At 48.1% G+C, this 14,415-nt stretch overlaps 1 protein-coding gene across 1 annotated transcript in view; it reads right to left on the bottom strand.

The window, feature by feature from the left end:
- Positions 1-5,073: 5,073 nt before the first annotated feature.
- The window catches only part of LOC139060344 (uncharacterized), a 9,758-nt gene continuing 416 nt past the window's right edge, over positions 5,074-14,415 (bottom strand). Inside the window, exons 2-6 of the mRNA XM_070539458.1 lie at positions 12,220-12,332; positions 10,895-10,963; positions 8,923-8,958; positions 6,265-6,330; positions 5,074-5,169 (exon numbers count right to left, since the gene is read on the bottom strand). Coding sequence (XP_070395559.1) covers positions 5,074-5,169; positions 6,265-6,330; positions 8,923-8,958; positions 10,895-10,963; positions 12,220-12,332 — 380 coding nt within the window. The remainder of the gene's footprint in view (positions 5,170-6,264; positions 6,331-8,922; positions 8,959-10,894; positions 10,964-12,219; positions 12,333-14,415) is intronic.

Genomic DNA, 14,415 nt, shown 5'->3' with positions numbered 1-14,415 from the left:
TTTTAAACGTACAATGTTTGTCTATTTGCGTGTTTCACTGCTACGAGAGCTGTTAAAATCTCGAAGCTGACCTTGCTGTGTGCGTCCTTTCTAGTACACTGTATTCAGATCAACTTCTCAACCTCTGCTTTACCCTCGCCCCATGGCAAAGAGGAAAACAAAACATCGACCGGCACCGAAACTGCGGATATAAATAAGTCGCGTGTCCGAGGTAATGTGCATTTAGGAGCCGGAAGCGCGCCAGGCACTGCACTGTCGCGCAACGCTGAAGCTTGGCAATTTGCGCGGCCGGTTTCGCGCGCAACATGGACTCCGAGAGTAGCGGCTTCTATTTCACTTACTTCGGAGGCCGCAGCGGATGACGCCGACGAAGACGACGTTGTGCTGCTTAGAAAATAAGTTGTTCTGAAGAAGGGCAGCGGGAACCGCTGCGAGAGCCTGCTGCTGTCGCCGTAAATGAGTTTAGAATCGGAAGAATCGCCGAAATCGGCTGATTATTTTTTCTTCTTCTTGTGGGTGCCTGAATAGATTGCTCGTTCATTCTATTACTGAGTCCTGTCTCAGCACTCACTCATTTATACTACACACACCGGTTAATAGTTACTGTATGCACTGTAAATTGGATAAACTAAATCGTTAGAAGGCTCCGAGAACCAGAGGAACAAGGCAGAGCTATCCTCTTCAGTTGCGTCTATAATAATTTGTGTCTACGCTAACGACCAGTCGACGCTAACTTGTAAACTTCGGCGTCAGCGTCACAACTCGCCATTAGAACTAACACGACTGGTAAACTTTAGGAGCCGTTTACGTAGGAGTCACTGACTGAAGGCAGCACTCTCGTGCCTGTGCTGATGGAGCTAGGTATATACTGGTAATCCGGTTAGCTTAACTTAGGTGGTCTCCCTGCTTGCTCCCAACTTCACGGCGAAGCAAGAACTTTGCAGGGCGTTCGCCGACAGTCACGTGTGAACGACTTCACAAGCTTCTTTGAGCCCGCGATCTCTCCAAGCATTAGACCCTCACGTTTTCCTCACACTAACGCGTAGCAGAATGACGTTGTCACAAGGAAAACTCGTTAACCCGACCTGACGTCGCCGTGGTCTTGATCGCCTTAATCAAGACGTTACTGCCATTTCTTTTTTCGCCTTTTACGTAAAGCCAATCGCAAATTCGTATATCTTGTTCCGCGCGTTTACATTGTGCTAATTCTCCATCCATTGCCATCAGCTACTCCGTCAAGACTGATAAGATGGCGCAAAAAATGCGTTCGAAGCAGGCAACGAATGATCTCGCCTCGGCCGATGTCAGAGAGGCTTTGGCTCAACGGTTTAGTTTCAGCAGAGACGTATGGCTGGAACCTGCCTTTTACACGAGGAATCTGCCTCTTACATTTGTCTGGAATCTGCCTCCTGCTCAAAACACGGCGCATTATAGTCTGCACGGCTGCTGCGGCATAAAAATCCCAAATCATCCTCATCATATGGTGTTATGCTGCTGAGCACGAGGTCGCGGGATCGAATCCCGGCCACGGCGGCACCATTTCGATGGGGGAGAAATGCGAAAACACCCGTGTACTTAGATTTAGGTGCACGTTAAAGAACCCAAGGTGGTTGACATTTCCGGAGTCCTCCACTACGGCGTACCTCATCATCAGAAAGTGGTTCGGCACGTTAAACCCTGTGGTGATTAGGACTGTTCGGCACTTTCGCTAGTGCGCAGTGATGCGGAAGAAAGACAGAGAGTCATTTATGTGCGTTTACAAAACTCAAAGCAACCTTTAACATGTGAATATGTACAGAGAGTGCAGCCAGAATATATACAGAAACTGCAGTCCGTGTGTCCACGGGCTGAGACAGTCCCGGGTTGCGCGGCTCACAGTTCGCTGGTCACGGCACCGTGCGGTCTCCCGTGCTGGAGCTGGCCTCGACGACCACACGCTCGGGCCCCGTTCAGCACGGTTCTCGGACTCGGCACGCTCGGACGCCGCAGCGGCAGCAGCCAGGGAACGCCTTGCTCCGCACGTCCTCGATGTCCGGCTCGGACGTCGCTCGCGACCGACGTGCTACAGTCGCACGTCCAGCACGACCTCGGTGCCCAGCTCGTGCGCCGCTCGCGATCCACGTGCGGCGGTCACACGTGAGGACCTCGTCTAGCACAGCAACATCTGTGCCAGACTGAAACGCTGCTCGGCACGCTCAGGTGCGGCAGCTCAGGGACCGGCGGCCCTCGGGTCAGCCAGCGTCTCGAGCACCGCAGCAGGGGCCCTGGGACGTCCACGCTCGGCTCTGCGGTCCTCCGCGCCTTGCCACGGACGTCTCGCCTGGCAGGAGCCCTCGCCTCGTTCCGCCCAGGAGCTCGGAGCTGCTGCCCGCCGGGATCGAACACTGCGAGCGCGCCCTCGTGCTGCCGTGCTCGTGCAGCCCTTGTCTTTCTCGTCGTTCACGGAGCTTGGTGGCCGCTTCGATCTTCTAGGGGCGACGCGCGGCACTTAAATATGACAAACCCCATAACTTAATTCATTTAATTACGATGTTGCAGTCGCGGCTGTCGTCGTTAAACCGTCGTCATCATTTAAGAATCTACATCCCATTGCCTCTCTCGTGGCGTCGTCGTTATGTCACATTTATCGTTCAATCGACGTCAATTCCTTCTTCGCCATTCTGTCGTCGATCATCACTGCGTCGGCATCATATAGTTGTCGCCATGGTACCGCGCTCGTGGGCGACCTTGGTAAGCATCACCGTCGACAGTCATCGTCACATGAGTTCAGCTGTAATTTTTTATTCAGCCTTAACCATCTCTGTCATAGAGAATTGATACTAATTAACTGTTTACTCAAGAAATATTTTATTGTTTCTTTGAAAAGATGTACTCTTCATTGCAGCAAGTAATATTAAACAAGTTTTTGTTGGCTGTAAAGGAAAGCACTTGACTAATTCATTTAAGCCATTTATTGAGTACTGTACGCATATAAATTGTTAAATAATTATATCACTTGGAAACAGATTTGGTGTCTGTTTTCGCTTGAAATGGAAGCGCGTGATAACGCTGCGCGAAAGTAATAATTTACTAAGCTCTGAAGGAATAATCACTTGGATACGGAGCTGTGCTTTCAACCCATAGTTTTCCTAAATTGAAAGACAACAGGTAGGAGCGTCGGTACACAGACGTAGTCATTGGCCGGAGGCAAGTATCCTCTCCCAGCGATAAGCATTGAGTGTCGGAGTGAGCGACGTGATTTTAATTAAATGCCGCAGCATCGTTCGTTGCAGGGAGCGATACCTTTATCGACGTGGGTTCGTTTGAGCTGTTCTATGTTGACAGACACAACAGTGGTTCCCGCGTTAGCTGTGATTCGTTACGAAAACACCTCGTTATGAAAACATCGTGCCTGTTTGCTTTCGACAGTGGTATCGACACTTATCCTTCCTTCTAATCTCGTAGCTCCGTGACAGCATATGGAAGTGCGTAGGGGCGTGCGGCATCACCTCGTACCCTTCCAGGCTTAGGAACTGTGACATTTGAAGCCAAGGATCTTTTAAAACACGAGGTTCTCTTAAAGTTTTACGGCAGTTCTAGAAAGAAAAATGACTGCGAGAGGGATCCAACGAGCTGTGAATGTGGATCACTGTTCCACATATAAGAGGAACGGGCACATGATACGCGATATGTTTTAACATTCAATACCAGGTGTTTCAGCGAACACTTCCAAACTTTTTAGAAATTGCATGTGGCATATAGCATGATTCTAGTCATTGAGCTGGTCTACTCGAAGAGGTGGACATTCATAATAGACCAATTAACAAAATGTGCTAATTAAGGATTTAGCTAATTACCTAATTGCATACTATAACTAGGTTTCTCCCAGTTATCCAGCCTTCTCTAAATTCATATTCGCGGTATTTAAATTAAGAGTTATGTGATATATCCTCTAGAGGCACGAGAACAGGTCAGGGATATTATCGCTTTTCAAGTCGTTTCTTGTTACCAACTGGCACGTTACCAACGTAAAATAATCATATTTGTTGTTTTAATATGCCAATTAGTTGCTGAAGGCAGCATCCTCAGGGACGTGGAGAAGTTAATAATCTACATGTTGCTCGTCATAATAATTGGTTTTCATTTGGTGAAGTCAACGTGTAACATCGTGTGGTATACTGGCTTGTATAGGGGCTGCGTCCTGGACTTTTGATGCCCTCTCATGGGCTTTACTGGCTGTCTTTACTGGCTTACGTGTGCTCTTCGTCGTCTGTGGCGACTCTACGGTCTAGTTTAATAGGTGTCAATTTTTCACGAACGCTGACTGCGAGAATATTTCTAAAGGCGTACTGACGTAATATTTCCGACTCTCCGTGTTTTTTTTTTTTTTTGCTTTGAATGAATGTCGGGGTCCTCTGAAGCGTAGAAAAAATATTCGCAAACCCGACAGCGCCCTAAAGAATTTAGTATAGTAACTTTTCTACGGGCAGTTTCGGTTAAGTTTCTACTGTGCCGTGACATCATGACGCCGTATGTGGTCGTGTGAGAGCAGCATAGCGGACGACCGAGCGAGCTGAAGCGAGTGTCAAAACATCGCAATGTGCAGCTATCACGTGACCACAAACTGCGTCGCGACGTCGTAACATAGTGTCCTGCTGGAAAGGGAAAGCGAAACTGACTCTAGAAAAGGTTGCTATATTGAATTCTGTGCGGCGCTCTGAGGCTTGCGAGTATCTTTTCTATGATTTAGATGTGCCGTCCATCCATTTAACGCGAAAATGAACAGTCAAAAGTGTAATGCCGGCACGCCTTTTAGCCATACGTTCGTACAACTCTGCGTATAAGACCTACATTATGTCATTACATTACATTTACGTAACATTTACATTACATTACATTACGTAACATTTACATTACATTTTATGTAATCGCTTCCGAATTAACTGCTAGGAGGAATGAGTGCAATGAGCGAGAAATAACATCCAACGTGTCATATGATGCGCAGCCGACGCTTTAGCGGCGCCAGCCCCCGGTTTATTTGCAAGAATTAATGAACCTTCGCCGCTCGCTCCGTCGGCAAGGTGGCTTTTCCTCTTAACCGTAAGCGAGGGCAACCCAGCGTGAGTACGTAGCAAGGTCGTCGATTGCCGTGATGGGGCTGTCCAGGATGTCAGTTCGGCCTACGCACACCTGATGAACAATAAGAGAGATTAAGGAGAGTGAGGTTACCACGGCATCGTTGTGCACAATTGTGGAAGGAGTGTCGCTAAAAGCGAGAATAGACATTTGCAATAACGAATGCCGTTTTCAGGACAGCTGCAGTTCGACGCGACAAAACACGACGCACGCGAACTACGTACACACGCGGTTAGACGCTGAGAGGCACGCTCCTCGAACATCTTCATTAGCGTTAGCCAACGCGGTAGCAGGAGCCATTGACACATCGTCGAATTGAAAAATTTTTGCAATAGAGACAAGTGAGAAGTATTTGTGCAGTAGTGTGAATAAATACTAAATCTTGATGTCAATAATATTAATTTTGAAATTGACCGGTAGCAAAGCGTTTTTGTTGCTGGTTTAGAATACAGCCTAGAGTGTGCGTATGGAATATGGATTTTGAAGCCATACTGTTAGTGCAGGGTGCCTGCAGAACACGACTTTGAGAACAACAGAAGACTCTACACGAACGGAACCAGCTGTCTCACTACTCTTACAGCGAAGCTGTTAAGGGCTACTTTCCCCACTATCGTGTCCGCGTGTAGAAAAAAATCCCCGAAGCTAGTGCCATGCCGGGCCGACCCGCAGCGAAGGTGACGTGGCCCGATCCCGAAGATAGTGCAATGCCGGGCCGACTCGCGGCGGAGGTGAAGCATGCTTTAACCACCGCCTCTACGTGGACCGATGCCGAAGATAGCGAAATGTCGGGCCGACCCGCGACAGAAGTGCAGTTCGCCGTTAAGGGTCCCACATACATAACTTCGCTGGTCATCCTTCTTCACAGTGTGGAAGAGCACTGAGTTTTTTTTTATGTCTTATCTGTCAATATTTTTGTTGAGCTAATTACCCACACTGACGAATGGACAAACATGTTAAGGGAAATCCTCAGTTACCAATAGATCAAATTGAAAAGTTACAGGTAACATCGAGAAGCACCCGAACGAAAAACATGGAGCGAGTTAAATTTTGTGTTCTTTTCTAAAGTCAGGAAACTAATATAAACCTAGGAAACTAAAAATAAAAACAGAGAGATAGAGAGAGAGAGAGATATGAAAAGGTCTACCTTACCATGCCGTCAGCTACCGCCTTTCTAAACTTTTCTGACACGTTCATGTGTGTGTAGAACAGTCCAGTCTGCACAAAATGGAATTAAATCAAAAGGGTATTTATTGCTATGCACTTCTCAGGTGTTTGTTTATTTACTTTACCCATCTCGCAAGAGCTAAGTTACGTCAAATAAGTTTTTTTGAAATTAGTTTTTGGACTAACAGTTTGTTAAATTAGAGAATGTCTGCACGTCATTGCAGAGGTTTCTCGAACACAACACAGGAGATCTAGGGATTGTACGGCAATTGTCTAGTGCGAAGTTAAAATATGATCATAAGTCCGGAATGATGAGAAAAGGAAGAAAAAGGAAATATTCAACAACAGAAAAAGCAAGGGATGTGGAGTTCTGTACGATTACAGCAGAGTTAGGCAGAGGTTGCTTCTGCACGCGCATGACAGTAAGACTAGACAATAAAACCGACTCAGTTCATCAATAGTCGTAATGCGTTTTAAAAGGCATACGCTTTGTCCTAGTGCAGCGTATTTATATCATTTTCAATCCTTTCTGCCATTTCTTTATTTTCCAACAGCAGCTGGGACGTCCTCAGGCGAAAAGCAGTTGCAAACCACTTGCAAGTGCCAGAGGGCCGACGTACATGGCTGTGGTCTTACGGGCCAGATGTGTACAAAGACACTAGCGAAATACAATAACAAAGGAAGTCAAGTAAAAAGAATAACGTTTTTTTAAGGAGTAATTATTACATATACAGTGAAGGCAATTATGCAATGAATACATGGGAGTACCCCGGTACACGCCAACCCACAGGCTCCTCGAGCTGGGCGTATACACAACACGCTCCACGAGATCGCGGAGGCGCAGAGAATCGCGCAGCTGGAGAGGCTGTCGAGCACCAGAACGGGAAGACGAATACTAGACCTGCTCGGGATTCGATATCACGAGGCGCGGGGACTGCAGGAAACACTGCTACCGGAAGTCAGGGACGCCATACAGACGGAAAACATGCCGTAGAATATACACCCGGTGCATGAGGTACAAAGACGTAAACGCAGGGCGGTAGCGATCCTCGAGGAGCACGGAAGACGGGAAGGCGTCCTCTTCTTCGATGCAGCCAGGTACCCGCGGCCAGCCGGTGACTCTGATGGCGACAAGGGACGTCGACCACCAACGGAATGTGCGAGATGAACCGGAGTTACCAACACCACCACCATCCCTACTACTACTACGACAAAAACGGCAGCAGCAACAGCGGCAACAGCGGCGGCGCCCGCCTTCTCCATGGCAGTCGTAGATACGAAGGGAAGGATCCGAGTCACGGCATCAGCAAGGCTGCCGTCGGCCGAAGCAGCGGAGGAGATAGCCACAGCCCTCGCGGTACTCCACGGAGGTGCGGAGGATAGCCTGATCATTAGCGACTCGCAATCAGCGATTCGGAACTACACCAAAGGTTGGGTGTCCGCGGATGTGGCGCGCATGCTCAACGCCAGGGCCGGGGACTTCGGGTCTGGCACGATTACCAACAAGTCCCTCAAGAGGTTCCCCGCGCACGTCGTGGAGCTTGGCACTAACAACAACAACAGCCGCGACAACAACGGCAACAACACTGCTAGTGGCCGAAGACACACCGACACTCCGTCCAACCAAAACGAGCGCGCCCACCTCGTCGCTTACCCGCCGCGACGCGGTCACCCAGAGGGCAGCCACTGCCGTTATGGCACCCCAGCGGAGGAGTGACGGCGACGGCGGCGGCCACCCCGTCTGGCGCGGCCGCTGTCGTTACCAACACAACACAAATCGCGGCGGACGGTGCTGCAGGGGACCTCGGGGACGCCGACCGCGGTGTCGAGGAGTTTCCGGCCACGTACCGAGAGGTGCTTGGTCACTACAGGAAGGAACGAAGGAAATATCCCCAACACCACGGGTTGCTGGACAGGTCCCAGGCTGTCGGCCTGAGACGGTTGCAGGCGGGCACTTTCACCAACCCCTACAACCTGCACCACCTGTGGCCCGCGCTGCACCCGTCGCCCGGTTGCCCGTGGTGCGAGCACGAATGGACCGATGTGGCCCATGTGCTTTGGGAATGCCAACGCAATGAGAAAGAAGGACCAGGAGGAAGTGGGAAGACAACAGCAGGACCCTCTGAATCAGGGCGCCTTGCTGAGAGATGGCAAGCCGGCCTCCTGAGCGAGGCAACCGAAGACCAGGAGTGGGCCGTCCAGCGGGCAGGGTCATTGCCGAGGATCTCGGAAGATTTTTCTCGGGTGATGGACCCCTGGCAGCCTAGCGCCGGACACCAACAGCAATAACAGTTGGACAAATAAAGTTTATTCCTATCCTATCCTCTAAGCGAACGTAAAATATCAATCATGAACACAAATGTTACAATTCGCTTCCTTTTGATTTCTTTGGTCACTACAAATATGCGTTATCTTTTTTCAATTTATAATGTACATTTTCCGCGTAATATAGCTTTCGACGATGCCTTTGTAATACTGTTTTGTTCGCTTCTAATGAAGAGACGTTCACCAGCTAAGTCATAATGGGAACGAAATAAAGGGTTGCTTAGGTTCGAGTAATTAGCGATTAGTGTTCGCCATCGTACCTTTTTTCAAAAGGGCGCAGCTCTCTTTTCAACTGATTCCGTAAACTTCTTTACGTACCTTATTCAGAGCCGCAGTCTGTAAGCACAGGAAAAGCTGGAAAACAATCAACACAAGCACAAGTTGATCATCTGAACCCTGGGAACCTCCCTTGTGATTAAATTAGGCCTAGATGACAATGATGTAGAAATTAATGACTGCGTTTATTGTACACAGTTCTGAGTTAAGGTTCGCCTGTTAATTCTTCGACCTACGCAGCCCTCACGGAATGTTTGCGTCTACGGAGGTGCACGAATCTTCAATTTTGCCTCATATCGTATTTACTTATTCTATAGCTTGTTGATAATGTTCATTGCATGGACATCTACACCGTTTCACTCGCACGATAACAGCAGCGAGAGAGCGGCCCAAAGAAACCGGAAGTCACGGGCCTTATCAGTCTACTGCACGGGAAGACGAAGCGTGTTTTTAAGTTCTTCCACTGTTCGGAAAGTCTATTTTAAAATTGTAAGATAAAAGACATGCGCATTACCCGTCAAGATTATTACATAAAATTTTTTTCGTACAGCTTACGGCAACCTAGACTTCTAGAACTGTCGTTATGTACAGAAGAAAAGTGTTGAAAATGTGCGGGCTTAGATTTGAACGCAGTTCTGCTATACGCAGAATATCGCCGCCAATCTCTTTCTTGCTCACTAGATTTAGCGCGCTACGTCAGTGAGCAAAACCGGAAGCCGTCGAGGGCCTATGTCTGCAAACAGTGAAAGGATGTGTACGAGGTGATGACTCCGAGAAGTGGTGCGCGCGCTGTTTCTTGCCCGATAACATTGTGCGGATAAGATTGTCGTTTAACTGAGACCACTACGACCAAATTCTCTTTGACGACACTGTTATACATGTATGAAGGACGTAACATAGGCGAACAGCAACTTTTTCGAATGCAAATTGAATACGAATAGTAAGTATCGAATATCGAATAGAATATGGAACAGCCAAACACAGATGCACATTATTATAGCAGGAATATTTATTTTGGTATACTCAGGTACCACGCCTGCACCGACTAGTACTTTATCAAAAGATCAGCTTTATACACAATATCACTCAATTGTCATTAAAAAACACTACGAAAATAGCCTCTAACCATAATAAGAACCTGGTTGCAAACATGCATTGACACATTAAATGGCTGCTGTATGACTAGCTTTACTATAAAGCTAAATAAATGTTTGTCGAAAAAAAGATAAGTTGTGTAAAAAAAAAATGCTGCAGGACTTGTGTGCCCCAAACACATAAAAACGGTCACCTTGCGAGGAAAGCGTCACTGATTGTAGCGTAGTAGATAAAACTTCCACATGGCTAGGCTTACAAAAAAAAGACAAAAAAAAGACTACGTGACACGCAATACAAGAAAACATGGTTGTAATGCAGGCTTCCGCCAAGAAGCCGAAAATAAAGCTTGCATTACCCCTTTTATGTCAGCGTTACTTTGAAAACTTTTGTCGTTGTTAAGCTGAGGTTAAGCTGAGGCTAAGAGAAACAAGGTTGAATTGTGCAAGTCATGCACTGAGTAGAGCAGGTAACTAGCGGGCTATTAAAGCGACCGGATGGTTGCCAAGGGAGGGGATGGCCAGTCGAGAATGGCAAAGCATTCGGTGTTGTGTTGAGATTAGGAAAATTACCGGCATACGTCGGACTCCGCTGACAAAAGACAAGTGATTGGAATACATTGCGGGGTAGGCCTTTGCTCTTCAGTGCACGGACTTAAGACGGACTGATAAAGATCGTGAACTACTTGAAATAAAAAAATAATGAGCTATAGATGCAGACAAGGAAACATGAGCTCGGGGGACTTTTTTGAATACCGAGTGCGATGGATTACAGATTCAGCCACACATTGACGACAGGCTTTCTTGGCGGCGCCCTTCATACGAAACCCGTTGGTATGGTAATCTTTGGTCGCGGCTGTTCTACCATTGACTCTAAACGTCGCTGCACAGATTGGGAAAGTGGAATTGAAGATTGACCGTACTTGTCGCGCAGTCTTCCTCGGTATCGAATCTCGGCAGGTGTTGTAGAAACGGCAGGCGATCACCAAACCCTGGGGGGAGGAGGAGGAGGAGGAATAAACCTTTATTTTGGAAACAGTTTTCCGGGGTAAGCCCTGGTTCAACTCTCGGTGGGAGGTCTCCTCATTCCAGGAACCCTCTGGCCTTCGCTGCTTCCTTGGGGGGAAAAATGCAAAAATGCAACACACACGCACACACGCACACACGCGCACACGCGCGCGCACACACACACACACACACACAGACACACACACACACACACACACACACACACGCGCGCGCGCACACACGCACACACACACGCACACACACACACACACACACACACACACACACACACACACACACACACACACACACACACACACACACACACACACACACACACACACACACACACACACATGCATCGTTCAGGGAGGGTCATTTAGCCTTTCGATGCAGGGATTGTGGCTGAAAAACCGCCCTGAAAGATAAGAGAAGTTGTGCACAGGGAACACAAAAATACAAAGCAGGGAAATTTTTGAAGATAGAAATTTACAAATGGGAAGAATGGAAAGTTGCCCCTCGGTATTATTCTCTGAAAAAGCGCGCCGTTATCTTGGTCTTTGAATATTCATAGAGTGGGAATCTAAAAAGAAAGTCACCTTTCTTTTTGTGTGTGTGTGTTTTACTTTGGGTCTTGTTGACGCCTTACTGCCATCAGAGCACATGCACTTCTCAAGGGACACTACAAAAGGCGGGTCTTTGAGCAATAAAGCAGTAGTAGCAGTCCAGCGCCTGTGTATGTCCTTTCTATGTGTGCGTGTACGTGTCAGATGTAAGCGAGCTGTTTTAATATCATGGCTCATCAACTAGTCCATCAGTATTTTTTAAGCTTTATTTAGTGATTTTTTAAACGCAGAACAGAGGTGCGCACACTCGCACTATTTTGTCGGTAAGCATACGGGAGTTATCCAAGACCGTTTGCTCGTACTAGTATTCGGCGCACACGTAAACTTCCAATTTACATATATCCACAAATACATCCGCCGAAGTACCTACCGACCCAGCAGCAGACTGCAGCATCCATGTGGGAGCGCAGGCAAATAAAGCTCTTCAATGTGACGACAATAAACTGGGCAACGATACATGTGACAAGTGACGAAACTCGGGATAAACTATGCCTTGAACAGCTGTTGGCTGTGAAAAGTGTTGCTTAGGCTCACTTAGTGTTGTGGAAAAGCCAGAAGTCTGATGGAACGTTTCGCTTAATAGCACTAGCAAGGAGTGACGAAGCAAATTATACCTTTGAGAAATCCTTCGGGCTGATGTTCTTGGCCATTTCGTCAACGTGCTTGTGGCATTGGCGTATGAGCGTGCCAAAAACCGCCTTGGTCTCCATCAGCCTTCTTCTGTTCGCTGTTCAGTCTCGGGCGGAAAGAAAAGACCGTCCGCTCACTTGACACCGTGCGCCAACAGCGTTAACAACGAGTCACTCCCAAACGACGTCGTTCAGTAAAAGAGAATAACGCAAACCAGGACGACCACAAAATGAGAGGAACATTCACACAGAAGCGCAACTAAGAACTGCGCTTCTGTCGTATGTTCGTTTCACGATGTATCGTGTCATCAGTGCGTACAATGCTCATGATTTAATTGGTTTAAGTTTAATGTTCTTATAAGCAACATCTTATGAGGGAGGACGTAGCAGGAGGCTCCGGATTGATTTTTATTCGATTGTGCATCTTTAACGAGTGCCTAGGCGCGCTAAATCTAAGTCTAAACTGACTTAGCTCACTTAGTCTAAGGCTGCCCTAGATCTAAGTCTAAGCTGCTCTAAGCTGACTTAGCATTCCACCACCACCACCAGAATATAGTGGCCTGCGTTCTTACTCTAAATGCGAAAGAAGTTTACACCCCTGTCGCTTCTCCTTTTTTCCTGTTTCTGTCTCCAGATTGGGAAGGGTGCGTTTTCCTCCCGCACACCCATCACTTAATAAGCAGCAGGCGGTGGCATGGCGCCTCCTTCAAACAAATACATATCCGAACCCGGTGTCTTACAATCATTATTACCCAGACCAATATTCGGCCAATTGTAAACTTTGTCAAGAAAGGGCGGACCTGGATCACATTATCTGGGCCTGCCCTCGGGCGCCACGACAGGGCCGAAAAATTCAGGATTGGAAGCAGTGGGAGACCGTGTTGTCCAGCTCGGCCCCCGAAGACCAACTTTTGGCTGTCCAGCAGGCCGAGGATGCCGCTAGAGCTCAAGGGCTTCTGGCCGCCATCTAGGCGGGGTTGGCCCCCCCACGAATCTGCCGGCTATATAAATAAAAGTTATTTCTCTCTCTCTCTCTCTGTCTCCCCTTACCCATTCCCCAGTGTAGGGTAGCAAACTGGGTATATATCTTCCGGTTAACGTCCCTGCCTTTCGCATCCCATTTATCTCTCTTTCTGTCTCCGTCTCTGTCGCTGCTTTTTTCTCGCTGAAGTCTTTTAGACATCATGATATTTTCTTGGTCCGTATCGTTCATAAACATATGGTCTTGCTATTTGCCCGGTTCCTTCGAAGTTCTAGTTGCCGACATGGGGTGACACGAGTCCACGTCTCTGTTTCAGCTCGCTTCTCCGATCGCGAAGGCCGTGTACGACAATGTCCCCCTATCCATTTTTTTCTTCTCATTTTTATTGTGATATATCGATTATACAGACGCTGGGGGTGCGTCCGTGCCGTCAGCCCCGTGCTATCAAGTTATCGACAGTGCATGTGCAGCCAGAGCTTGTAAAGCTAGAAGGATTTCCGCGGACACGAATGTCGCGCAGTGCGTTTGCCTGCAAACAGGCTGCAAGAACGAGGGAAGCATGCTTATATTGCCTATAGCATGGTGGAGCGCATTCTTACGCTGCGCCCAGTCGGCTATGCAGTGGAGCCAGGGCAGCGGTCTGCCTTCCCACTGCGAACATGAACGTTGCGCGCATAAACGCTACAGCGTTCCGGCTGTGTAGCTCCGTGTAAACAGGATTGTGGGGCACGCCGTGGTTCGAGCGGGATGGGCAATGCACTTCAAACTACAAAGGCTAAATTTTCTCCGTCGGTCCCATCTCGTGCGCCACAGAGTTGTGACGCCTGCAAAGCCACCTGGCGGAGATCCTCATCGCGACAACGTTTTGAGACGCCTGTGGCGGGCAGTTTCCGCCGCGCAGCAGCTGTGCTGCTGCGTCGAGCCAACATGTCGCCTGCGTGTCTCCCTAGAACACCGTCTGAGGGAGCCTCTGCGCAGCGCCAAACTTTGTTAAAGCTTTCAATGCTTTGGCTTTTGGGCGAAACTGCACGCTTTCTTTTTTGCGTACGTACCAGTCAAAGGAAAATGCAAAGTATTCCAGCATGCGAGGCGGATTTAAAGAAGAAAGAAAAGTGCAATCCTGATGTGTTTCTGTCAGTCGCTTATTTTTGTGGCTTGTTTCTGTTCTGATTTCACTATTCAGACGTGGCAATGCACCC

The sequence above is a fragment of the Dermacentor albipictus genome, chromosome 5 (genome assembly GCF_038994185.2).
Source record: "Dermacentor albipictus isolate Rhodes 1998 colony chromosome 5, USDA_Dalb.pri_finalv2, whole genome shotgun sequence".
Lineage (NCBI taxonomy): Eukaryota > Metazoa > Arthropoda > Arachnida > Ixodida > Ixodidae > Dermacentor > Dermacentor albipictus.
Note: the sequence above shows the minus strand (reverse complement) of the source record. Positions and strands in the feature narration are given on the sequence as shown.